The 25,760-nt window shown below is 36.4% G+C and overlaps 1 protein-coding gene across 2 annotated transcripts in view; it reads left to right on the top strand.

Moving 5' to 3' along the window:
• Positions 1-215: 215 nt before the first annotated feature.
• Tbc1d15-17 (TBC1 domain family member 15/17) overlaps positions 216-25,760 on the top strand; it is a 45,613-nt gene continuing 20,068 nt past the window's right edge. The window contains exons 1-8 of one of the 2 annotated variants that reach the window (XM_069819060.1): positions 216-384; positions 513-608; positions 2,903-3,020; positions 6,069-6,264; positions 11,328-11,518; positions 16,806-17,062; positions 19,554-19,752; positions 22,613-22,860. In XM_069819060.1, coding sequence (XP_069675161.1) covers positions 358-384; positions 513-608; positions 2,903-3,020; positions 6,069-6,264; positions 11,328-11,518; positions 16,806-17,062; positions 19,554-19,752; positions 22,613-22,860 — 1,332 coding nt within the window. In that variant the 5' untranslated portion in view covers positions 216-357. The remainder of the gene's footprint in view (positions 385-512; positions 609-2,902; positions 3,021-6,068; positions 6,265-11,327; positions 11,519-16,805; positions 17,063-19,553; positions 19,753-22,612; positions 22,861-25,760) is intronic. The other variant, XM_069819061.1, reaches the window with a different exon arrangement.

Genomic DNA, 25,760 nt, shown 5'->3' with positions numbered 1-25,760 from the left:
AACGTCGTACCATCTGTCAACATTACGTACGTTCCATTTTTTTTTAAGATTGTTTTTCTGTATCGCTCACTATGCTAGCATTTTTTAATTATATCTTACACTTTTATTTTTTTACATACTTAAAATCATCATTTTCTGGAATATTTGTATATTTTGCTTATGGATAATTATTTAATTGAGACGCTATTGGCGACACTGTTCATTTTCGCGAAGTTACCAATAGCAATTGCAATCGTCATTCACTAGTCACACTGTGGAGGAATGATGGAAGCATAATGTGACATGTAAATAATAAGAAAAATAATTTTTAAATCCGTATATTTGTCTTAGTGAAGGAAAATATCGTGGTTGATAAATATGGATGATTTAAATGAACAAGGAACGGTTTGTAGAATGTTCTGTTTTATGTATAGTAGGCCTATATTGAATGTAATGTTTACTATATTGTGTAGCAGATGAAATTCATATTTAGCAACGAAGGATGTGTTAAAATTAATATTTCTGTTTTCTAGGAATTATATAGTCATCATGGCGTCCTTGTTAAAAGTCAAAGTCAGAACCGAGATGAAGATTCTCAGTGTTCTGGTACTTTAAGCATCACCGAATATGTAAGTATTATTATGAATCAGATTCCAATTAAAATATTCAATTTCATTTAACCAGCCATTCTAATATCAATTTTATATCAGTAATATTTATAAATGAAAAAGAATTGGGTAACTACAACGACTGTCAAGCATTATACGTTCTTACATGTACAGTGGGTAGACACACTCATTTCAGTGATAGACCTATATTATTAAGAAGTTCTGGAAGGTCGTCAGTGTCATCACGTTACAAGCCATTGAGTTATTGTCTATGTGATATCTAACAATAATAGAGGAACAACTCCAGAAAGCCATGGTAATGTAAGCCTACATAAGTTAGATGTTGCATGTTCCGGAAATATATGTAATGTAGTAAATTACAAAAAATCGAATTGGAATAGCCTACCCGTCGAATTTAATTCACTGACTAAATGTTAAGGGGGTCCTTCACGAGATCCGGGCGCTTCGCGTCCATTTCCATATGCACAGCTATAAATCTAACCTAACGTAGTTACCATGATATCTGGAAGCTAGCCACGATAGAGATTAAGAGGTTTTTATGACCGTACTTTCGACTACCCTTCATTCTCCAGAAAGTAGAGTTAGGTTAGTTATATGACTTCAACTTAGATTATGTTAGGTTGAGTTAGGTTATGTTGTGTTAGTTACTTATATTATTTAAATGTTAAACGACGCCATGTCACAAACACAATGCACTATGTGAATGATCCAACAATTACCACATTGTCATGTAGATATCTCAAGTTTCTCTCCATCCAAAACCCCTATTCCCAGTTCCTCCCATTAGTTTCGCTTGTGGCCACATTGGGTATGTCAACATCTACAGTATCGCTAAAGTAGTAAGTTGTTGTTTTCTAATGCCAGGCGTTTGACAATAAAGTCATTTGACCTCTTGCACTCCAATATTTTTCAAAGATATTATCATGACCAGCCAATGAAGCACAGATTTTGAGGTGTTCCGAATCCATTTCTTGGTTTGGGTTGCACAGTGGGCAGTTAGGGGACTTATATATTCCAATTCTATGCAGGTGTTTAGCCAAACAATCATGGCCTGTTGCCAATCTAAATGCAGCTACAGACGATTTTCGTGCTAAATCGGGAATTAACTGTGGATTTTGATGCAGAGAGTTCCATTTTTTTCCCTTGGGATTGTGTTATCAAATTTTGTTTGTTGAAGTCTTAAGTATGTAGATTTAATAAATCTCTTCACAGAGTAATACGTAGATTTAGTAACAGGTCTGTAAGTAGCAGTGCTGCCCTTCTTTGCTAAAGCATCCGCATTCTCATTTCCCAGGATTCCACAATGGGATGGTATCCATTGGAATACAATTCTTTTATTGAGTGATATTAATTGAGAGAGCATTTTAGTTATTTCTGCTGTTTGAGATGAAGGTGTGTGTTTAGAGACGATTGATAGAATAGCTGCTTTGGAGTCTGACAATATAACTGCATTCCTAAATTTATTGATGTGGCATAGAAGATTCCTGAGACATTCACTTATTGCAATGATTTCACCATCAAAACTTGTTGTTCCATATCCAAGTTATCTATAAAGTGAGAAGAGACAGCACGTAACACCTGCACCGGCACCTTGTTCTCTGGAGATCAAGGATCCGTCGGTGTATAAATGAAGCCAGTTTTGTGGAGGGTACCTAATATTAATTGTCTCTAAAGACAATTGTTCCAGTATTTCAGTGTTTACTTCTGATTTCAGTATTTCTTCTGTTAAATTTAGATTATATTCTATATTTAATAGAGTTAAAGGGTAAAATCAAAGTAAAAGATGGTACCGTATAACTTTACAAATATACATATAAGTAAGCTTATGTCTGGAAAAATAAAGCAAGTTAGATCCTAAGATCGAGAATCAATGACAGCTTAGTTTTGGTTCACGTTTTGGGTTTTGGTATGCCTTGCATGTAATCTTTTTGGTAGATAAGTGCACAAATAGATTTACCCTGGACCAAAGAAAGAAATGCCTTCCCACATGATACAACATAATGGTGGTACACTGGATTATGTGATGATTTCATGTGCAAATGTTCGAGAAAATCATCGATCGGGTATTTTATGCAGTTTGAGTGGATTTATAGTTATTTGCAGTGATCACATCTTGTCTTTTAGAGTTGTGTGCTATAATTTTGAGATTATTTTCAGTTATTGTAGGTATCCAGATTATAAAAGGAGGATATCTCTGTAAATCAACCTTGTACCCCTGTCAAGGAATCAGTGTGACTGAAGTACATAATTTCTAATGTATAATAAATGTTTGTGTATTCTTTTTTTTTTCATAGAAAAGCATTGGAAAATGTATAGAATGGAAGCCAACAGAAGTATCGGTGGATTCGGAGACAAATGACCAAGAATGGGCAATGGTCAATACTGTTGGACGAAGGTCTCGTACTTTAAGTGGTAAATATGTTCATTTATGAAGTACCTAGGTATGTTGTGTGTTGTTGGTAGTTGTCTACTTTTTCATTTAAGAATACATGACACTTGATACATCGACATTAAGGCTGTACATTGACATTGTTGTCTCAATATTCACTTTAAGTTAGCTGTAACAACTACCATTCGGGTCAAAAACACTGATAGAACTGATATTTAACTCTTGCGGTCAATTTCGGTGAAGGGTCTAATTATTAGTCAAATCCACTCTCCTCGCCATCTTTTCAGATGCGAAAGAGAGAGTGGTGTGCGGAAAGCAACGGGAAGCTACCGCATTTACCTTTCCCAAGAAAAACTGAATAGGAAAGACTGGAGAATGCTGGGTTTGCAGTGAAAGATCTGCCCTTGGGCAGAACACTATGAATGAATGAACAACTACCATAAAAAACATTATGTTGAGTAGGTAAATTTTAATTTAAAATTAGTAGGCCTATTCGGTAATTTCCTATACTTCTTTTTTTGAAAGATGGGACATGACAGGAGCATTGCGATCGGAAAAACAACTGAATGTCACATAGCATGTTAGGCCTGTTGCTATGGTAACAACGGTTGAGTTGCCAAACTTACCGTTCCCACATTGCGAGTGCTTAATAGCTCTCTTGGCGACATTTATTGTGCACACAGTGTTAGCATTGGTACGTTTCGTCTTTGATTCTCTGTCGATTTTTGTATTGTTTTCTTACTTTTGCGTCAATTGTCAATGAATGTTTTAACGTCAGCCATCTTAACGTCAATTGATACCTTCCATCAGCTGGCACCGTGGTAGTCCATATTGGCAACATAGCACTGTAGTTCCAAGTTCGGCCGCTTAACTGTCATGTCCCATCTTTCAAAAAAACAAGTATAGAAGCTGTTGATGTTCCTTATGTCGTTTTTGCATTTACCTTACTCTGTTTTATTCCCGTCTTCCGTGTCGCATGCTGCACTGTACTAGTTATCTTCCTCTTCTAAATCTACATCAATTCCATCTTTTCCATATTCAGGGTATATGCTTATAATGCTTTTTTTATGAATGGGATGAACTGTTCAGCATTTAGAACAAACAAATGCGCGGACCTCTCATGCAGTGCAGCGTGATGCCTACCTGGATTTTTTTCGCGTGCACATTCCAGATCAAATCAAGAAGTTGCCTTCGTGCTCCTGTTACACAGCTTGCATATACGAAGGTTAGGTTTGGTTAGTTTATGCTTTTATTAACCAAGTCCACGCATTCCTCGCAATGCAGTTATCCTCTCACTGCCAAGATGATCCTGTCGCGAGCCACATGTGTAATGCATAGCTGACATATTTCGTCTGAACGATTAGTGATACTAGTGCCCTCTTTTGTTTCACTTTTTGAACTTATGTAAGAGATCGGAAACATACAGTAAAGCAATGGCGTTTCCTCGGGGGAGGGAAGGGAGGAACGTCCTCCTCACATTTTCTTCTTTTGAAAGTAAATACCAAATAAAATATGTACCTTGAAATTCGAGGAAGATTCGATAATTTTTAAGTTCACAGCTATAAGAAAAACTCGGTTGATCGAGTTTTAAACGACGCGCGCTCATGTGCTGCAGAAAACTATGAGAAAGATGCGAGATTTTCTGTGTGGAGGAAAGGCACCCCATTCCTCCTCTACTACAGTTAACACACATAGACAACAGTGCACTAGCGGCCAGAGAAAGAAGCAGAGTTTTAAAGCAAGTAAATGAACGGAGAGGGAGGAGATCCTCCTCTGAATCAGCGCACGGGAGGGAAATAGAAACCGACTGGTCGTGCAGCAAGCTCGCCACTGCTGCCATCTAACGATGTTGCATTCAACCGGACTATAACACATCTAGGAGGAGACACAACAAAAACAGTTTTAATGCAACGCTATGAAAGACACCATGTAAACATTTTTTTTTTATTTTAAGTCAAAAATATTATTCATTGCACTTTATATAGGCTACTATTCATGGTTTGAAACTTTCGTGGATATTTGAAAGTTAAAGTTGGGTTTATGTAAAACAAAGAGGGGTAGTTCTACGTAGTTGGCCCCTGAAATTCACTTCTATTCATTGTTTACTACACAGGACAACAGCCAAGTTGTCAGTTTTGTACAAATATATTTGAAACTGAAAGTAGGTACTCCAAACTACATCATTTTTAACATAAAAAATTAATTGGCCACTGGCAGCTTTGAACAATAATGGTAGTATGACTTTACAAGAAGTGACATTCTTCAAAAGTATGTGATACTGAACTTGTAAAATGTACATGTGGCAACACAGACCACGTGGGTGGGTGCAGTGTGCTCGCTTTCCTCAGATTATTTCCCATTCCCATTTCCATTTCCATAAAACGGTTCCGGTTACAAGTTAGTAGTTAGTTTCTTCCAACACGTGTGATGCTGTAATGTGCTCGAAAAATGCTACGAGGTTGTGAATTTCCTTGTAATTGTTAATTTGCGCAATTATTAAACAATGAATGGAAGTGAAAACATAATATATTTTGGACAATTTAGGAAACTCAGTTTACAAGAACAGATTATTGCTATACAGAAGGGAAGGCCAACCCCAACACTACCTGGTCTTACATGTATGCATGTAGGCTAATTTGTAGCATGTTTCATTCAAGAAGGTGTCATTTCGTGCTGTTAACTTCTTTCCTCCTCTTAAGAAATATGCAGGAGCCGCCATTGCAGTAAAGCAAGTTCAAAAACGACTACACAACCCAGTACATTGATATTTGCTCTACATAATCCCCCAACATCACCTATTCAGCTTCCCCTGTTTCCCTGAAGTTTGCATTCCAAAATTGAACAAAAAATGATACTTTTCTCAGAACCGATTCATTGAAGACAACATTGATTTTAAGCTTTCCTTTTTTTAATTCACTGCCCCAATTCAGCTCTGAAAAGGGCCCTGTTTATTCCTCTTTAACCCTGTATTTATTTCTGCATATAAATCTGGAGTACAAAAATATGCCATTTTGTTGAATCTTTCAATACTCAGATAAAAGATGTTGGTAATTGTAATAATTTGTATGCAGGAGGCAATGATGGACAGAGTCGGTGCCGACCAGTTCGTATTGAAATGTCGGATCTTAAAAGTTTCCGAATTACAAGAAATGGACAACAAGTAACTCTAATGCAGAGAGATGGAACAACACACAGTGCATTCTTCTTCCAGCACGGCAATGCAGACTGTTTTGTGACCGCACTGAAAGGCTACATTAAAACTGCAAAGTAAGAAAGATGTAACCTTTTATCTGCCATTGAATGACCTTTACTGAATAATTGTGAACAGTTGAATTACAGTAATTAGAAACCTGTTAACACTTATGCCTAAATATGTACTAGAATAATGGATTTACAGTAAAAATTCTTTATTTCGAAATTGCTTCATTTAAAGTAGTTAACATGTAATTTAAATTATTCATTATTTCTCATTTTGAAATCTACAGTATTGTATAATGCTTTTAAGTTCATTTAATTCGAAATAATATGGTTAATTTGTATTTCGGAGGTAAGTGCACATTTCAAATCTGAAATATAAGCATTTATTTCAAAACCATTATGTTAATAGCCATTGAAATGTACCTATGTAGCCACCGGCATGGCTCAGTTGGTTAAGGCACTTGCTTGCCTGTCTGAAGTTGCGTTCGGGTACAGGTTCGATCCCCACTTGGGCTGATTACCTGGTTGGGTTTTTTCCGAGGTTTTCCCCAATCGTAATGTGAATGCAAGGTAATTTAAGGCGAATCCTCAGTCTCATCTCGCTATCACCAATCTCATCGACGCTAAATAACCTAGTAGTTGATACAGCGTTGTTAACCCATTTTAACCTAACGTTACCATATGGTAACGCAGTGCAGAGAGCAATATAATTTGCTTCATACCCGTCCTTAATTTAAAAAACTGGAATTTTTGTTTGTGAATCCAAGCTACATGATTGGTTCTTTCTTATTACATTATGAAATCACAAATTTATTATACCACTTGGGCATAAGCTACTGTGCGATTTAGAAGTTGCTTTCTCAGCAGCAATTTTGGAGAGCAACAAGAAGTAAGATAATTTATTTGTTACTATGATGAACTTGATTGTAATGTTTGTTGTGGTATTTTACTTATTGTTGATTGAGTATTCGTGTATGTTCTGCCAGCATGACAGAGACAGAGACTGTGCATATTTTAGCCTTCAGGTGACAGATCATTCTCATTCCCCAATGATAGATGAGCCGCATTGGCCAGTAAAGTCCCCATACCTTATTCTTGTCAGTTTTTTGTCTGTTGGGGTGGATGAAAGGCTCAGTGTACAAAATCAGAGTAAACACAAGGGACAAATTGGTCGCTCACTTTATGAATAGCACTATCCTCATAAAAGAACAAGAAGAGTTCTCAGAAGAGAGTGGAAAAGTGCACTGAACTGTTGGAATGTATTGATACCATGTAAATAAGCAATAAATGTAATTATTGAGTCATTTGTCTTTCCTTTTTGTCAGCTGTAATGCTTGTCATGCGTAACATTGAAACATTGTATCTTGATACCCATTAAATATTGGACACATGTTTGTATCAGTGGTGTAGCGTCAATGTAAGCTAAAAAGCTCAGCTTCCCCAGTTAATAGGGGAGAGTCGGGTAGTATCGGACATCGAGTAGTATCGGACAGTGCGTTTCTTTCATCTACCACCATATGGTAGTACCTGAATGACATGGTTACGTTTCTCTATGCGATATCACAGAAACGTAACCATGTCAATCAGGTACTATCATCATGTGGTAGATGAAAGAAACTCACTGTCTGATATTACCCGATATCCGATACTACCCGACTCTCCCCTAACTCCATAATAAACTGCAGTTTATGAACATAATTAATTATTAATTTTAATACAATTTGTAAGTATGCCTTAAATGTTGTGATGTGGCAGTTCAGGATGATTTGTGATGCAGCAGTAAACATGAAGCCTGCACACACCAGCTTACAATCCCCTCCACAGACTCGTTTCTTTCACACATTCTTCTATGTAATGCACCCCGCAGATTTTCCGTCCCTTTCTAACTAAACTACCCAGTATATTATTTTAATGTACCGAAGTACATATGATATTTCCATGCAGATATTCTGCGTCATCATGTGATGTAAGAGTAATGGAACGGAGAAAAATTCTCTCCGGCGCCGGGATTTGAACCTGGGTTTTCAGCTCTACGTGCTGATGCTTTATCCATTAAGCCACACCGTATACCACCCTGGTGTCGGACAGAATCACCTCAGATTAAGCACCAACTCTTGGGTTCCCTCTAGTGGCCGCCCTCTGCACTACGTCATAGATGTCTATGAACGTAGGACTGAAGTCCACACATGTGCTGAGGTGCACTCGTTATGAGTGACTAGTTGGCCGGGATCCGACGGAATAAGCGCCGTCTTAAATCACGAAGTGATTTACGCATATCATATATATTATTTTAATATACCGAAGTACATATGATATTTCCATGCAGATATTCTGCGTCATCATGCGATGTAAGAGTAATGGAACGCAGAAAAAATCTCTCCAGCGCTGGGATTTGAACCCGGGTTTTCAGCTCTGCGTGCTGATGCTTTATCCACTAAGCCACACCGGATAGCATCCCGGCATCGTACAGAATCGTCTCAGATTAAGCTCCAACTCTTGGGTTCCCTCTAGTGGCCGCCCTCTGCACAAAGTCATAGATGTCTATGAACGTAGGTCCGAAGTCCAACTAGTCCGTTCCATTACTCTTACATCGCATGATGACGCAGAATATCTGCATGGAAATATCTTATGTACTTCGGTATATTAAAATAATATATATGATATGCATAAATCACTTCGTGATTTAAGACGGCGCTTATTCCGTCGGATCCCGGCCAACTAGTCACTCATAACGAGTGCTCCTCAGCACATGTGTGGACTTCGGTCCTGCGTTCATAGACATCTATGACGTAGTGCAGAGGGCGGCCACTAGAGGGAACTCAGAGTTTGAGCTTAATCTGAGACGATTCTGTCCGATGCCGGGGTGGTATCCGGTGTGGCTTAGTGGATAAAGCATCAACACGTAGAGCTGAAAACCCGGGTTCAAATCCCGGCGCCGGAGAGAATTTTTCTCCGTTCCATTACTCTTACATCGCATAAACTACCCTGGTTGCAAGGCTCGCAAGAAGCTAGCTTTAGCATTGGAAAGAATTAGCTTCCGAGTTATCCCTTTCGCGAGTTGTGTTCAGTTGAAGTGTTAGTGTGCACTGTAGCTGATATAATAAATAATGACTGAAATAGCAGTTCCTGACACTAATTTATGTAGTCAAAAATAATCTTCTGATAAAGATTTTAAAGTTAATTTTTTTACTTGGTTATTTAACGATGCTGTATCAACTACGAGGTTATTTAGCGTCGATGGGATTGGTGATAGCAAGATGGTATTTGGCGAGATGAGGCCCGAGAATTCGCCATAGATTACCTAACATTTGCCTTACGTTTGGGGAAAATCTCGGAAGAAACCCAACCAGGTAATCAGCCCAAGCGGGAATCGAACCCGCGCCCGAACGCAACTCCGGATCGGCAGGCAAGCACCTTAGCTGACAGAGCTACGACGGTGGCTTTTAACGTTGATTGATGTAATTTTATTAACACTGTATCTATTGACCGTTAATATTGTGGTTTTTCTAAATATGACAGGGAGTGAGCCAATGTTAAATTATACATACTGTATGTGTCTATAGAGATATGTGTAAACCATGAAATCATATTTTACTACCATTTGAGGTGATGCCTTATTGGTGTTACTTATGAGGTTCCAACCAATCGGACTGCTGACTTGACATCGACTACTATTTATTTTAAGATGCAATACGTTTCCTCATACATGAAAGACAACTTGAGTTAGCTTCCCCTGCTCAAAATTTCATGTTACGCCACTGGTTTGTATGAACGTTGTTTACTCAGAATAATCGATACTACCACTTTGTATATCCAGTAAATTAAAATTAAACAAATATGTTGTTAATGTGATTTGAGAACTTTATATACTTATGGCTTTTAGAGAACCCAGAGGTTCTTCGCCACCTTCACATAAGCCAGCCATCGGTCCCTATCCTGAGCAGGATTAATCCAATCTCTACATACAATATTTTGGGCCAAGAGAGATGAAGTTACAGGAGAATGGAGAAAGTTATACAACCCAGAACTGCATGCATTGTATTCTTCACCTGACATAATTAGGAACATTAAATCCAGATGTTTGAAATGGGCAGGGCATGTAACACATGTGAGCGAATCCAGAAATTCATATAGATTGCTGGAGGGAAAAATACCTTTGGAGAGGCCGAGACATAGATGGAAGGATAATATTAAAATAGATTTGAGGGAGGTGGGATATGGTGGTAGAGACTGGACTAATCTTGCTTAGGATAGGGACTGATGGCAGGCTTATGTGAGGGTGGCAGTGAACCTCTGGGTTTCTTAAAAGCCATTTGTAAGTAAGTATAAATGATGTTTCGTATATCCTGGGGTTTAAAATGTAGTCGAATAATTGTAAAAAAAAAGCATATAAACGAAAAATATATAACTGAAATAAATTAACAATTTCAAGTATGAGAATTTTGTCAGGACTTAAGGGGGGGAAAAAAAATGTATAAGTGTGAAATGTGTAAAAGAAGTTTTACTGTATTATATTTTTCTTCTTTAAAGTGGAATTTTTCTGTTGTTTTTTTGTCTGGATCTTTTATGTTCACCTGGGATGCCAAAGAGACAACTTTAATTAATCAGTAAGGTGTTTATCTCTGTCTTTAAGGCTATTGCATTTATACTAACAAGTATAATTGCTAATTGAAGCTTGTATATGGTATTATGATGTGTTATGTTTAAAAAAAAAAATTGTAAAATGTTTCCGAAATTACTGACACATGTTTAACCATATGTACAATACAAAAATTTATTTGTTTTTCGTTAAATTTTAAAACAGTTCTCATAAAAAAAATTAATTAATTAAAATCCTGATTATAGTAAATATTAACAACAAAGTAATTTCTGTTCTCTCGTTTTTTCTTGTTCCTTTCGTACTTCAATTTCTTCCTTTCTTTTATCACTCGTACTTGTTCACCTGATATATCAAAATGTATCAATGTTATTATAATGAAGTCCAATATAAACAAAACAGGATGTTAAGATGGAACACGATCAGAAGTGTAGACCACAGGATGTCGGTTAGAGATAACAGGAAAGTGGCTGTAATGCTCGAAATAACGTCAGTTCGAGATAAGTATTTATCTTGCACTTATCTGTTTGCATAGATCCAGAAAAGACAAGCATATGTACATTGTATTGGATCAACCAGAAAGTCAGGTGTTGGATCGATCGTTCGCAGAACTGGATCTCTTCACAGAAAACACATCAGATGTCGTGTGGAAATTTGTACGAAATTTGCATCACCGTCCATATGAAACTACTTTAGAAGCTTTCTCCAAGCTCACAGACATTTGGTGTGAGTATGAGATTATGTTACTCCATATACTATCTAAATATAATGAACAATTTCGAGTCATTGCCCTCATAATAACACGTGTCAAACAACTTTACCTTAGATAGTCCTCTCCAATTCTTAGATAAGACTTTCAGCTGTTTATTGGTTTTATTTCCTCTGTGACAATTACAGATAAGTAGCCAAAATGTATGATTCAGCTAGTGCAGCATTTCTTAAACCATGACCACTAGTGATCCTGGAGCTAACTTGGTGGTCCATTATATAAAATTACTATTTTACTTAGCCTTGTGTAAAATAAATTGTGCACAGTCACTGTGTAACAATACCTCCTCCTCCTCAAATTCATAAGCCTCCCATGATTTTTGACAAGTTTATTTCCAATAAATACTATTATACTTTTACGCTTTTCATAACAATTTTATTTGTTATCAAAGTTGGAAATTGTATTACTCGTAATAATTTATTTCCTTTAACTGTATTCCAAAGATGTACTTGAATTAAATAATGTATTACAGAACCAAATATTTTCTCTGACATAGTGATGTGAATATCCATGATTATTGATGAGTCAATGTTACGTCACAGCCTCATGAACATAACTATGTTCCAGTAATGATTTCGGATAATCCGAGAATCATCTAAATCAAACAGATCACATTCCTAATTAGTACAGATTAGCAGGGTACTACTGTAATATAAATTTTGTAGAGAAATATAGTGGTTTATAATGAGATGATGGTAAACATATTCCTGCAGTACTGTCATTCAGAACATTGTTAAAATATTTCTGTGAAAATTCACTCACCCACCCATAACAATTGGTATTTAGTCATTTATAACCATTAGTATTTTAAGGAACAGAAACTACTTGTATAGTTCTCAGTGCACTCTGAGAGGAGAACATAGGTTAAGGGTGTTTGAGAATAAGGTGCTTAGGAAAATATTTGGGGCTAAGCGGGATGAAGTTACAGGAGAATGGAGAAAGTTACACAACACAGAACTGCACGCATTGTATTCTTCACCAGACATAATTAGGAACATTAAATCCAGACGTTTGAGATGGGCAGGGCATGTAGCACATATGGGCGAATCCAGAAATGCATATGTATGTATGTATGTATGTATGTATTTATTCACACTGCAATGGGTATATACCCGGTGGCAGTGGTAACTAATTACACTCAATAATGACAATAATAAACTTATTAATTAAAAATACAATTAATAATAATACTAATAATAATAACAACAACAACAACAACAGGGAATATACTAAATTAAATGAAACGATCACTTAAAATAATATTTGAAATATTCTAATTTGTATCTTAAAACTAAGATCGAACTAAAACCCACGAGTATATGTTCATATCTGCACAAGTACCTTTCAACATTACACTCATTTCGCTGTCAACTCACTCACTGCACTGGAACTAAGACACATTTCACTGATTCTATCCTGATTTCACTACCACTTCAAAAACATTTCACTGTTCAAATTCTTTGCACTGCCACTATAAACTATAAAGCTTCACTGACAGGAACACGTTTCACTTACACAGCACACTTCACTGACACGACATACTTCTTCACTGATACAACACACTTCACTGACACAACATAATTCTTCACTGATACAACACTTCAATAACAACATATCATTTACACCCTTTAACTACTGTGTATAATTACCGTCTATTAGTAAGGTCCTTAAGCCTATTTTTAAATGCATTTTTGGTTGTTGGTAAAGCCTTTAGTAAGTCTGCAGGTAAAGCATTCCAGTCCTTGATAGTACGATTGAGAAAAGAAAACTTCCCAGTGTTAGTTGGGAGACCGGGGGGAAAAAGACCTTTAGGGAGGCCGAGACGTAGATTGGAGGATAATATTAAAATGGATTTGAGGGAGGTGGGGTATGATAGAGACTGGATTAATCTTGCACAGGATAGGGACTGCTGGCGGGCTTATGTGAGGCGGCAATGAACCCTCGGGTTCCTTAAAAGCCATTTGTAAGTAAGTAAGTATAGTTCTCAGTGCATAAAAGCTTAGGTGCTGAAAGTGTAGCATAAAATATAAATAATTCTTTATATGTGCTGGTATATAATTTAATTTCCCTTGCCAGATAGTTTTTGTTCTATTGCACTGTTTCATTTGTCACTTTGTTCTTAATAATGCAGAATAAAAAAAAAGTCATTGGTTTCGATTTAGTTTAAATCACCCATTTTGTGTGTGTTTTAATGTTACCTAGGTAAATAAAATCTTAGTATATGTTTACTAAATTACTGTTATATTTTATGTTCATTCGAGAATAAATTGACTTGTAGATACAGGATATCTACAAAATCTGCTCAATAATTTAGGAAAAGTCACTTTATGCAGATAGATAACATGTCCAGCACCATGTATTCAATATCAGAGATTCTGCAAACATGTGTTTCCGTGAAAATTTCGACGTTAAATATGTCCCTGTTGTCAGTTAGTATTCATATATTCATATTCTTTATTTGCCTGAAGGTACAAGAATACAAGAGGCCTCGTCAATGTAATAATATAAATAACAATGTGTCAATATTTAAAATATTAAAAGAGTAAAAAAAATAATAAAATTTAACTAAAATATTACATCATTTTCAAAAAATTCATTCATATTATAAAAGGGATTATTTTGTAGCCATCTCTTAATCTGAAGTTTAAATTGTGTTTCATTAAGTGCCATTATATTTGTTGGTATCTTATTATATACTTTTATTGCAGTAATTACATAGCTTGATTGTGTTTTTTGCAACCTGACAAGTGGTACGTTTAATTGATCATTATTTCTGGTTTCATAGCGATGCAGATTTACTATACTTGTATAATTAGTAATATTCTTGTTTACATACATTAAAAGTTCAAAAATATATAGATTGTAGACTGTCATAATCTTTTCATTTTTGAAAAGAGATCTACATGATAGTCTGGGTGATGACATTGCTAACATACAAACTGTCTTTTTCTGCAGTAACAGAATGTTTGGAAGGTCCGAACTATTTCCATACAAAAGTAATCCATATCTAATAACACTTTCAAATAGTGCATAGTAAACTTGTTTTAAATAATGTTTGGGAATCTTGTACATGAGACTTCTCAAGAGATAAATTACTCTAGAAATTCTTTTACATACATAACTGACATGTCTGTTCCACCTTAGTTTAGGATCCAGATACATACCCAGCATCTTTACAGATTCATTTATCACATTATTTTGGGTTTGTTTCAAACTTAGAGTTAACACATGAGTTTTTTCATCATTAACAATAAATCCATTAATTGAAAACCACTTCCTTATTTCAGCAAATACAGCTTGCTTCATAAAATCTAACTCAACAGTATTATTATGTGTGATAACAAAAGTTGTATCGTCAGCATACATTATAGTTTTGGCCGACACATTGTATGGCAAGTCATTTATCATAATAAGAAACAAGAATGGACCAAGAATAGAGCCCTGAGGAACACCACATTTAATTGGAGATACAGCACTTCTTTTTCCATTTACATCTTGCTATGAACTTCCTAAGGGGCTACTCAGCTATGGAATATTATGTTTCATTTGATGTTACAGTAGTATCAGTACATATTAAAATATTGGAAAACTTATTTCGAGCAGATACATTAAAAAGAAAAATATTATTTCACTGTTGACTGTTAAATACGAAATAATTTTTCATGATTAGTTTTCCCCCCACTTATATATTGCCTATAATTTAAAAATATCGTACAGACACACAGTCTAAAGCTCATATTTCTAACATTATTTTACTAAAATAACTGAAAAGTATTTGTGTGACTGCTTGCATGAACAAATTCTAAGTATGTTATAACATTTTAATATTTCATGAGAGTCCACAGAATTTTTTTAATCTTTTAAGATGACTTTACTTTCAACAAGTTTGAGAAATGCTATGCTTGTGTTTGTAATAGATCCCCAATTGTATTTAGTTGATTTCCTGATCTTAGAGATACTTACGGAATGAATGGAAGACTGTCCAAGAACAGCATTAAATATGTGTTGATCCCAAGGACAATGAGGGAATTGTGATGAACTTGCTGATGGGCCACTGCACTGTTGAAAATCATATGCATAGGATAGGATTTTATGATGGAATCTTTGTATTAAGATTCATGGGCTAAAATAAGGAACTGCCTGACATTCGATCTATGGAACTAAATTGTTGTCCACACCTGTGGAGTAACGGTCAGCGCATCTGGCCACGAAACCAGGTGACCCGGGTTCGAATTCCGGTCGAGGCAAGTTACCTGGTTGAGGTTTTTTCTGGGGTTTTCCCTCAACCCAATACGAGCAAATGCTGGGTAACTTTCGGTGCTGGACCCCGGACTCATTTCACCGACATTATCACCTTCATTTCATTCAGACGCTAAATAACCTAGATGTTGAGACAGCATCGTAAAATAACCCAATAAAATAAATAATAAAAACTAAATTGTAAACCCATGGTCATATTTAACATTTTTGTTACCCTGGACTAATAATGGATTGTTAAACCCAGAGTCATATTTAACATTTTTGGCATCTGAGAAGAAAGATAAAATATCACATATTGGTATAGCGAAGTTTTGTTCATTTTGTACAAGTTACAAATTTGCAACTGTGTTAACACATGTTCATAAAAAAAACACCAAGTAGTAACTGGCTAGTCTCCACCCATTGAATCATAGTCACCTCACCAAAGAACCAATTGACTGGTCTCTTAAATTGAGACAACTCATTCTGCCTAAAGTATTTCCGTGGTTTTCCTAAGGCGTTAAGAAAAATGTCAAGATAAGCCCTAAAAGAAATGGGCCATGGACTTATATGCCCTTCTCTATAAAAGTTAACGAAATTTTGCAACCCCTTAAAATAAGATTGTGTTACCAAATATAAAGATTTTGTTCCTAACAATTTTAAATTTTCTGTCTAATTTTTCTCAAAAATTATTTGTTACATTAACGCTGTTATTGCACCCAGCTCCTCAATTGACAATATTATTGTTTCATGATTTTCTACTCTCCAATGTGATTAAATTCGAAATTATAAAATTTTCAAGATTGTAAATAAATAAATAATCTTTTGCTAAGTAATTAATTACCTACCTATATTCTATTAATCTCATTCATGTACAAGTATAGAAAACGACACTGTGTGTTTTTTGTTTAATAACTGTAACTTTTGCTTTAGTGGAATAGCCCTCAGTATAAATTTCCCATGTTGATAGCTTTGCTCACTACTAAATTAATTTCTTGTTTTTAGTATACAGACCTGTAGAGCAACGCCGAGAAGAAGAAGTTGCGGAACTTCTAAACAGAAGCCTTACCCTGGACGAGACAGCGACTAATGTTGTTGGAGAAGAATATGCTGTCATACAGATTGGTAGTGGACCAGTATTACCACCCCGTCCACCAGCTCCTCGAGGGGTCCCTCTCACTGTTGATCAATGGGCACAATTTCAAGACGAAGATGGACGAGTGTTGGAAGTGGATATAGTGAAGGATATCATATTCAAAGGCGTAAGATAGCAGATTTTTTACACATAATATGAGTACAAACTGGTATTGAAAAAGTTGAAACTTTATTTGAGGAGGTAGTAGACTGCTATAAAAAGTGTACACAAAGGCCGTATATTCCTATATTTACGTCAAGCATGACGTGAATAATCATATGATGAAAGAGTAATGGAACTGAGAAAAATTCTCTCCGGCATCAGGATTTGAACCCGGGTTTTCAGCTCTACGTGCTGATGCTTTATCCACTAAACCACACCGGATACCCATCCCGGTGTCGGACAGAATCGTCTCAGTTTAAGTTCCAACTCTTGGGTTCCCTCTAGTGGCCGCCCTCTGCACTACGTCATAGATGTCTATGAACATAGGACTGAAGTCCACACATGTGCTGAGGTGCACCCGTTATGAGTGACTAGTTGGCCAGGATCCGACAGAATAAGCGCCGTCTTAAATCACGAAGTGATTTACGCATATCATATATATTTTAATGTACCGAAGTACATATGATATTTCCATGCAGATATTCTGCGTCATCATACGATGAAAGAGTAATGGAACTGAGAAAAATTCTCTCCGGCACCAGGATTTGAACCCGGGTTTTCAGCTGTACGTGCTGATGCTTTATCCACTAAGCCTCATCGGATACCCATCCCGGTATCGGACAGAATCGTCTCAGTTTAAGTTCCAGCTCTTGGGTTCCCTCTAGTGGCCGCCCTCTGCACTAAGTCATAGATGTCTATGAACATAGGACTGAAGTCCACATATGTGCTGAGGTGCACCCGTTATGAGTGACTAGTTGGCCGGGATCCGACGGAATAAGCGCCGTCTTAAATCACTGCAAGTTGAACTTTACTGTTGTGACAACATTGAATGTACCAATTCCCCTTTTCATAACTAAAGTTACGAGCCTCTCAGAATGTACACATGTCAGTCATATTTTCAAAGAAAGATATAGAAATACCCAGCTCTATAATATTGTATCTCATAAAACTACAGTAGGTGATGTTACCCCTTTCTCTCCTAACTCTTAAACCACTTACAATAACATTTCCATTTTCTGACCCCATGCCACTTATCTCACCTACAGTAGCGTGCAAATTAATCCGAACAACGTAATTACTTATGCAAAAACACTCAAACGGGATTAAAAAAGGATCTAAGACATACCTCAGTAATCTATGTGGCCTCCCTTGTTCCTAATAACAGCTTCATTTCTTCATCGCGAAACCATACACCAATGAGGGCAGAAATCATCTTCTCCTTTGTAGAACAATCCATTTTTTCCATTCTTCTTTTGCAAATTGACCACAAGTTCTCAATGGGGTTGATGTCGGGTGAGTTGCCTGGCCAGGGGAGTACCTGAATATTCTTCTTGTTGAAGAATTCTGTAGTTTTTCGAGACGTATGGCATGGTGCCAGGTCTTGTTGGGACACACCTCTGCCATCCGGAAATGATTTTTGCAGCTGGGGTACGATTCTGGTTTCCAATAAGTGAATATATTTGTCAGAATTCATCATTCCCTTGATAGGTATTAATGCTCCAGACCCTTCATGTGTAAAACAACCCCAAAACATTACTTTAGGGGAGTATTTGGGTGCTTGTTGGAGATGAGCTGCTGTTACTTTTTCGGATCCTTTCCGTACGTAAGAAACACAGTGGCCGTGGACCTCGAAATGAGACTCGTCGGAAAAAAGTACATCCTTCCAGTCATTCACTGTCCAGTGTTGATGTAATTTTGCCCACGTTAAGCATTTTTTGCACATAACAGGGGTTAGCAGTTGCTTCTTAATAGGCCTACGAGCCCTTCATCCAGCTTCCAAAAGCCTACGCCGCACTGTTGTGACGTGAATATTCGCCCCAGTGGTAGCCATTAACTCGCAGGTTAAGTCTACAGCAGTTAGTCTAGGATTTAATTTACTTTTCCTGACAATTAAACGATCATCCGCAGGTGAAGTCTTCCTTTTCCGGCCACAGTTTCCTTTTTTCTGGGGTGTGATGGATCCAGTCTCCCTGTATCGTTTTATGATCGAATTAACAGTAGCCAAACTGATGTGACATTCTGCAGCAATTTGCCTCTGTGTCATAGAAGAATGCTCTGCTAATGTTATAATTTTAGACCGTTTTCGTGGAGTTGTATCCATTTGTGAAGACGACAGAATGTACACAGGATTGCAGTATTAAGTCTTCAACACAACTGAAATGCTTATAAGTACAAAACGACAGGCAAAATGTCACATATTATAAAAAAAATAATGACAGACCTTCAACAATGGAATAACACGTACTACAGATGTCAATTAAAGCGGTATGAGCAGCTGTGAGCCCAACAATGACAGAAAATGTAAAAATATGTCGTGTTCGGATTAATTTGCATGCTACTGTATGTCAGTCCTTGGCCTTATGGAATTACTGTAATTCTAACCTCAATACATTTTTAGAAGAAGTTGACTTCATACATTATGCCATCATGTTTATTCTAATTTTTGTCTTATTTAGGGAGTGGTACCACAACTCAGATACGAGGTATGGAAGTACCTCCTAGGATATTTCCCTTGGGATTCAACACATGCAGAAAGACAGCAGTTACGAAAACGAAAAGTAGAAGAATATTTTCAAATGAAGTTACAGTGGCGAAGCATTACTCCAGGTCAAGAACAGAGGTTTTCAGATTACCGAGAAAGAAAGAGTCTAATTGGTGAGTATAGATTCACACTATTGGATGAATTAGAGGAGTAAAATCTATTCCTTTAATAACATTACAGTCTACACCTGTGGAGTAACGGTCAGCGTGTCTGGCCGTGAAACCAGGTGGCCCAGGTTCGATTCCCGGTCGGGGCAAATTACCTGGTTGAGGTTTTTTCCGGGGTTTTCCCTCAATCCAATATGAGCAAATGCTGGGTAACTTTCGGTGCTGGACCCCAGTTTCATTTCACCGGCATTATCACCTTCATCTCACTCAGACGCTAAATAACCGAAGATATTGATAAAGCGTCGTAAAATAACCTACTAGGAAAAAAAATAACATTACAAACTGATTAACAACATTCCACTTAATAGATACGAAACCCCCAAACGATATGATTACATGAAAGGATGGAATAAAATAAGCAAACACACCTAGGGTATCAAAGAAATTGTAGATAAAATTAGCTGAAAAGACAAAAATACTTCAAAACCAAAGCAAAACAAATATTAATAAAATATAAAAAGAACTTTAAACATTAAAAGAGAAAGTTACACTCATTGTATTCTTCCCCCAACATAATTAGGAACATTAAATCCAGATGGGCAGGTCATGTAGCAAGTATGGGCGAATCCAGAAATCCATATAGAGTATTAGTTAGGAGGGAAAAAGACCTTTGTGTAGGCTAAGACGTAGATGGGAGGATAATATTAAAATGGATTTGAGGGAGGTGGGATATGATGATAGAGACTGGATTAATGTTGCTCAGGGTAGGGACCAATGGCAGGCTTATGTGAGGGTGACAATGAACCTCCGGGTTCCTTAAAAGTCATAAGTAAAGTGTTAAGAAATGAACTTCAAGAAGAATAAATGAAGGGTTAGGGGAAAGAAACTTCGATGTCCGTAATAAGATGTTTTGAAGAAATGACATTTTAACGTATGGACTTAAACTGTTCTTTCCCTGCATATCTTCAAATCTGTTTTACAAGGACTATGTTACTTATTAGCATATAGTGACTTGACTCGTAGTAGGCCTACCTTTGAAAAACAATAGACTGTACTACTCAACTGAAAAATGTCAAAAGGTGGATATCAACGTTTTTTTTCTCTGATCCTTCAAATATTAATAAATTAATCAAGGTAAGAAATATTTTGCTCAAACTTTTGTTAACAGGCCTTACTGATTACATACCATAAAATGGTGAATAAAGTACATCAAGGTTAGTAAATAAAACTACTGTCATTCGTGAAAAAAATCTGTATTAAAATATGTAAATCGTGAAAAATGTCTTAATTTAAATCGTGATCTTTTTCTTCCTAAAATCATGGTCTTCATTTTATTTGCATTTATCTTCACCCCATACTGCTCACAGTTGTCATTTAGCTCCAGTAGCATATCTAATATAATCTCCTCTTCTGCTAACAATGCCATATTATCAGCAAATCTTAAGCATTTTATTCTTCTTCCTGCTACTATCACTGTTCCCAGGTTCTGAAAATAGTTCCATACTAAATCTTCCAAGTAGATGTTGAACAAGGTAGGTGATAAAGGGCATCCTTGACATACTCCTCTCCCAGTTCCACTTCCGACATTCCTTTCCTATCCTGACTTTGACTCGTCATTTCATGTAAAGATTACTGTTTATAGTAGAATTTACATTAGTAGTCGAAATTTTATGTTCAGTTTTTTGCATGGACGCCATCTTTTTTTTATCCGTTTGGCAGAAACAAACTAAATTTCAAAAAGTTTGAAATTATTACAGTCTAATATAGGAGAAAATAGTAATATACGTTACAAGAGCGGTATGTTAACGTTTTCATGTTCGAGGAAAAGATTGAAAAAGCGAAACGTAGTTGAGCTTTTTTAATTTCCGAGAACATGAAAACAAACATACTGCTCGTGTATTGTACATTATTTTGTGCGAAGATCGTTTATTACATGCCTGAAAGACGAATTTCTAATTAGCTGCAATGAAATCTCCATGTTTTTTTTTCTGTTTAATGACGGAAACTTCGGAAAACCAAAATATCTTTCTTCAACATTGTTGCTATAAAATGTTTTCTGTGTTTACTATACTCCAGCAGGCCGTGATATAGGTCTATCTTTTTTTTTCCCCCAGTCTATAAATGCGAACTTGAAACAAACGGTAAGGTTATGTAATGATTTATTTTTCATTTTAATATTTTAACAATATTATTTATATAACATATTGCAGTAATAACATCGGCATCTGGAATCTTGTTGATTTTTTCACGGCTTCCTTAATGTTACTTGTATCAGGAATGCAATAAGTTTCGTGGAGTAGTAGACTTTACTTAATTTTTGCAGATATTTAAAAACAATAATTAACATTGCAATTTAGGTGAAATTGCAGTGGTAAGTTTCCAATTTATAATTATTACTATGTTAAACGTCTCTAAAAATAATATGTTAAAAGCCTAAAGCAGTAAAATGAATGTCGCGCTTAAGCGGTAAGAAGAGGGAAATTGTTATGTGTGTTACATTGGGAATACTGAATGTGGTATTTCACACTTACCGCGTATTGGTTCTGTGGGAAAACAAGCAAATATGCACGATCTCGCACAAAATATATTACAATAAAGTAATAAGGAAATTGAAGAGACTAAGAAACAATGTCGTAAATGACGGGAAAATGTTAATTGTGGAATGTAAAAGCGAGGTTCAACTGTTCTGATGCATACCTCCTGTAGATCTATTCTGTATCTAACCGCTCTGTGAATTAATTCTTATTTTGGCATATTTGCATCCTTGTAATTATCAGTCACAATCTGTAATGTTGCAGTTAAATGTAATCACTTCACTCTTGTGCAGATGAAAATAAATCCTTTATGTGCTTTGTTTATTTTGCAGAGAAAGATGTAAATAGAACAGACCGAACTCTTCCGTTCTTTGCTGGTGAAAACAATCCAAACCTGCAGCTACTGTCCGACATACTAATGACGTATGTGATGTATAACTTCGACTTGGGTTACGTTCAGGGAATGAGCGACCTGCTGTCTCCAATACTCTGCCTCATGACCAACGAAGTGGATGCCTTCTGGTGTTTTGTTGGCTTCATGGACAAAGTGGTAACCTATACTCTCACCATGTCTCTACATGTATGTTGGTGTATTAGTACACAATAGAATGACCACGCATGAGTCAAATAACAAGGTATTTCCTAACCAACACCTCGTAATTGCACTAGATATCTAACTTATTTAACAACTAACGCCTATGCAGATATGTAGGTTTGTTAGTACTATGCTAGAATGGTAGTGAAGTTTATTGTACTTTTTTTTAGTGATTCCAGAACATAGCATACAAATTCCAGGAAATCATTCCAAAAATGATCCTCCATACATTCTTAAGTTAGATTTCATGAAACTACTCTGCAGTACATATAAGGATCACCTTCAAATTTATACAGATGGATCTCTAAATCCTAATAATGGGACATCAGGAACAGGGTATTATATTCCAAAATATCAAGAAAGTTATTTCCTACCATGTTCATCCTCCTCCAGTCTTGACACTGAATTGCTAGCTATTGATGCTGCTCTTCAGTGTGTTACTCAAATTTCTGACAAATCTATTTGCATACTTACCGACTCCAAGGGGGCTATATTTAATATAATTAAATATGTACCAAACCTATATGCACATAGAATTCTTCCAATTCAGAAACAACTAAGTAAACTAAAAGAACTCCAAAAGGAAATAACATTTCAATGGATACCTAGTCATTGTGGTATACCTGGAAACGAGAAAGTCGATAATATTGCAAAACAGGCAACATATTTGCAACCAAGACCTCTTCAAGTGATATCTCTGTCCAATGCTTTTGGTTCAGTGAAGTCTCATTTTACAAACCTATGGACCAACAATTGGCTCTCTTCTGACAAAGGAAAAATTTTATAGTCTGTACAAAAGAAACTAAATGACCTGGAAATGTACAAAAACTTTCCCAGACATGTTAAAACATTTTTAACAAGAGCCAGAACAGGTCACATTGTCACTCAATTGTACCTACACCGATTTCACATTTCTGATAATCTTACTTGTCTGTGGTGAAATAATCATGATTAAGATCTGGAACGCATTCTTCTATACTGTCCATCCATAAACCACAAAAGAAGTAAATTAAAATCATCAGTACCAATTGCAGAAGACACAGCCCTGCAGTATATATTGACCACACCCCACCTCTGGCTACTAGCAACAGGCATCTATAATGAACACCGATCAAAATATCCCTCATTTCTCGTGAAAAACAACACCTGAATAGACTACAGTGGACTATAGTGGACTTTATGTTGTCAGCAAACAGCTGGATACATTAAGAAGATTGATTTTTTTAGTGATGTTCAGGTATTTCTGGAGGTGATAAGTTTGTAATAGTAATAAAAATTAGAGAGTAATATCACTCATAAGAGAGTAGTTTGGAGAGCACCGAGTTTGATAGTTCCATTTCATAGTTAATAATGTAAAATGAAGTATAGCAAAACCACATTATCTTTAAATGTTACCGAGCTACTGGCAGTGAAAGTCGCAGTCTTTCATCTTTAGTACGTATCTTCTTACCACGTAGTATGGTAGTTCAGGTTTTTTTTTTTTTGCCCTGAATGCTTGTATCACTGCAACCTGAGACCTATTGTGCTTACTACTCCTCTCTTAACCTAGGGTAGATAGTGACATTTGAATTAATGATGGAGAACGAAATGAGTCCAAGATTGAATGCCGAAAGTTACCCAGCAATTCTGCTTCGATTGATTGAGGGAAAATCTCGGAAAGAAACCCAACCAGTATTTGAATCCAGGCCTATTCGTTTCACGGGTAGACATGCTAACCATTACTCCACAGTATTGAACTTAGTTCAGGTCTTAAAAACAAGACTAATAATATATTTTTGAATGCCTTATTCTTCATTCAGTCTTATTTGTATGAATAAGGGCAAAGTCATATAAATAAAAGTGCACATACAGTAAAATCCCTCATATCCAGCACCCATATAACTGACAATACCAAAAAATGGCATTTTTGACTAGGCCAAAAAAAAAAAAGTCATTCGTGTGAAAGGGAAGAGTCGGACGAAGATGTGAGTGGTTTTCATGGATTGCACATGTCGCATATTGCGATTACTCTTTACATCGTTCACCCATGAAAACAGACAGAAAACCCCATTATGTCTTTACATTGTTCACAAATGAAAACATAAACAGAAAACCCATATTCCTTGGATAGATCGGGTAGCATTGATAAGTTCCTACTTGAATCTTGTAAACAATGCACAGAGACGATATTTCGATATTTTTAAATTTACTGCTTGAACTCGCTCGTTTCGAGGGGGTGTTGGATGAGTCTAAATAGGAAAATGTGAAATTCTCTTCCTACAGTGCGTAATAGTTTCATTCGTGTGATAGATAGCATCAGGGCTATAGCTGGCGCCAGCGTTTTTGGCGTGTATCCTAGATATATAGTGCCTAGTTTGTGAGCATGTTGCTAGTGCAGCTGAGAATGGTACCACTTTCTATACACGTCACATCAGTCATTTGCCAACACAGTTGTCAGACTGACTACGGCAAATGTAAAACACTCGTGCTTAACGTTCCCACTACTTAGTTCACATGCCAAAAACAGTGACGCGGACTATACAGTAGCGTGCAAATTAATCCGAACAACGTAATTACTTATGCAAAAACACTCGAACTGGATAAAAAAAGGAACTAAGACATACCTCAGTAATCTATGTGGCCTCCCTTGTTCCTAATAACAGCTCTGAGACGATTTGGCATGGATTCCACTAATTTCCCACAAATATTCTTCATTTCTTCATCACAAAACCATACACCAATGAGGGCAGAAATCATCTCCTTTGTAGAACAATCCATTTTTGCATTCTTCTTTTGCAAATTGACCACAAGTTCTCAATGGGGTTGATGTCGGGTGAGTTGCCTGGCCAGGGGAGTACCTGAATATTCTTCTTATTGAAGAATTCTGTAGTTTTTCGAGACGTATG

The sequence above is a fragment of the Periplaneta americana genome, chromosome 2 (assembly GCF_040183065.1).
Source record: "Periplaneta americana isolate PAMFEO1 chromosome 2, P.americana_PAMFEO1_priV1, whole genome shotgun sequence".
NCBI lineage: Eukaryota > Metazoa > Arthropoda > Insecta > Blattodea > Blattidae > Periplaneta > Periplaneta americana.
The sequence above is the reverse complement of the archived record's forward strand: the minus strand, read 5'-3'. Positions and strand labels throughout refer to the sequence as shown.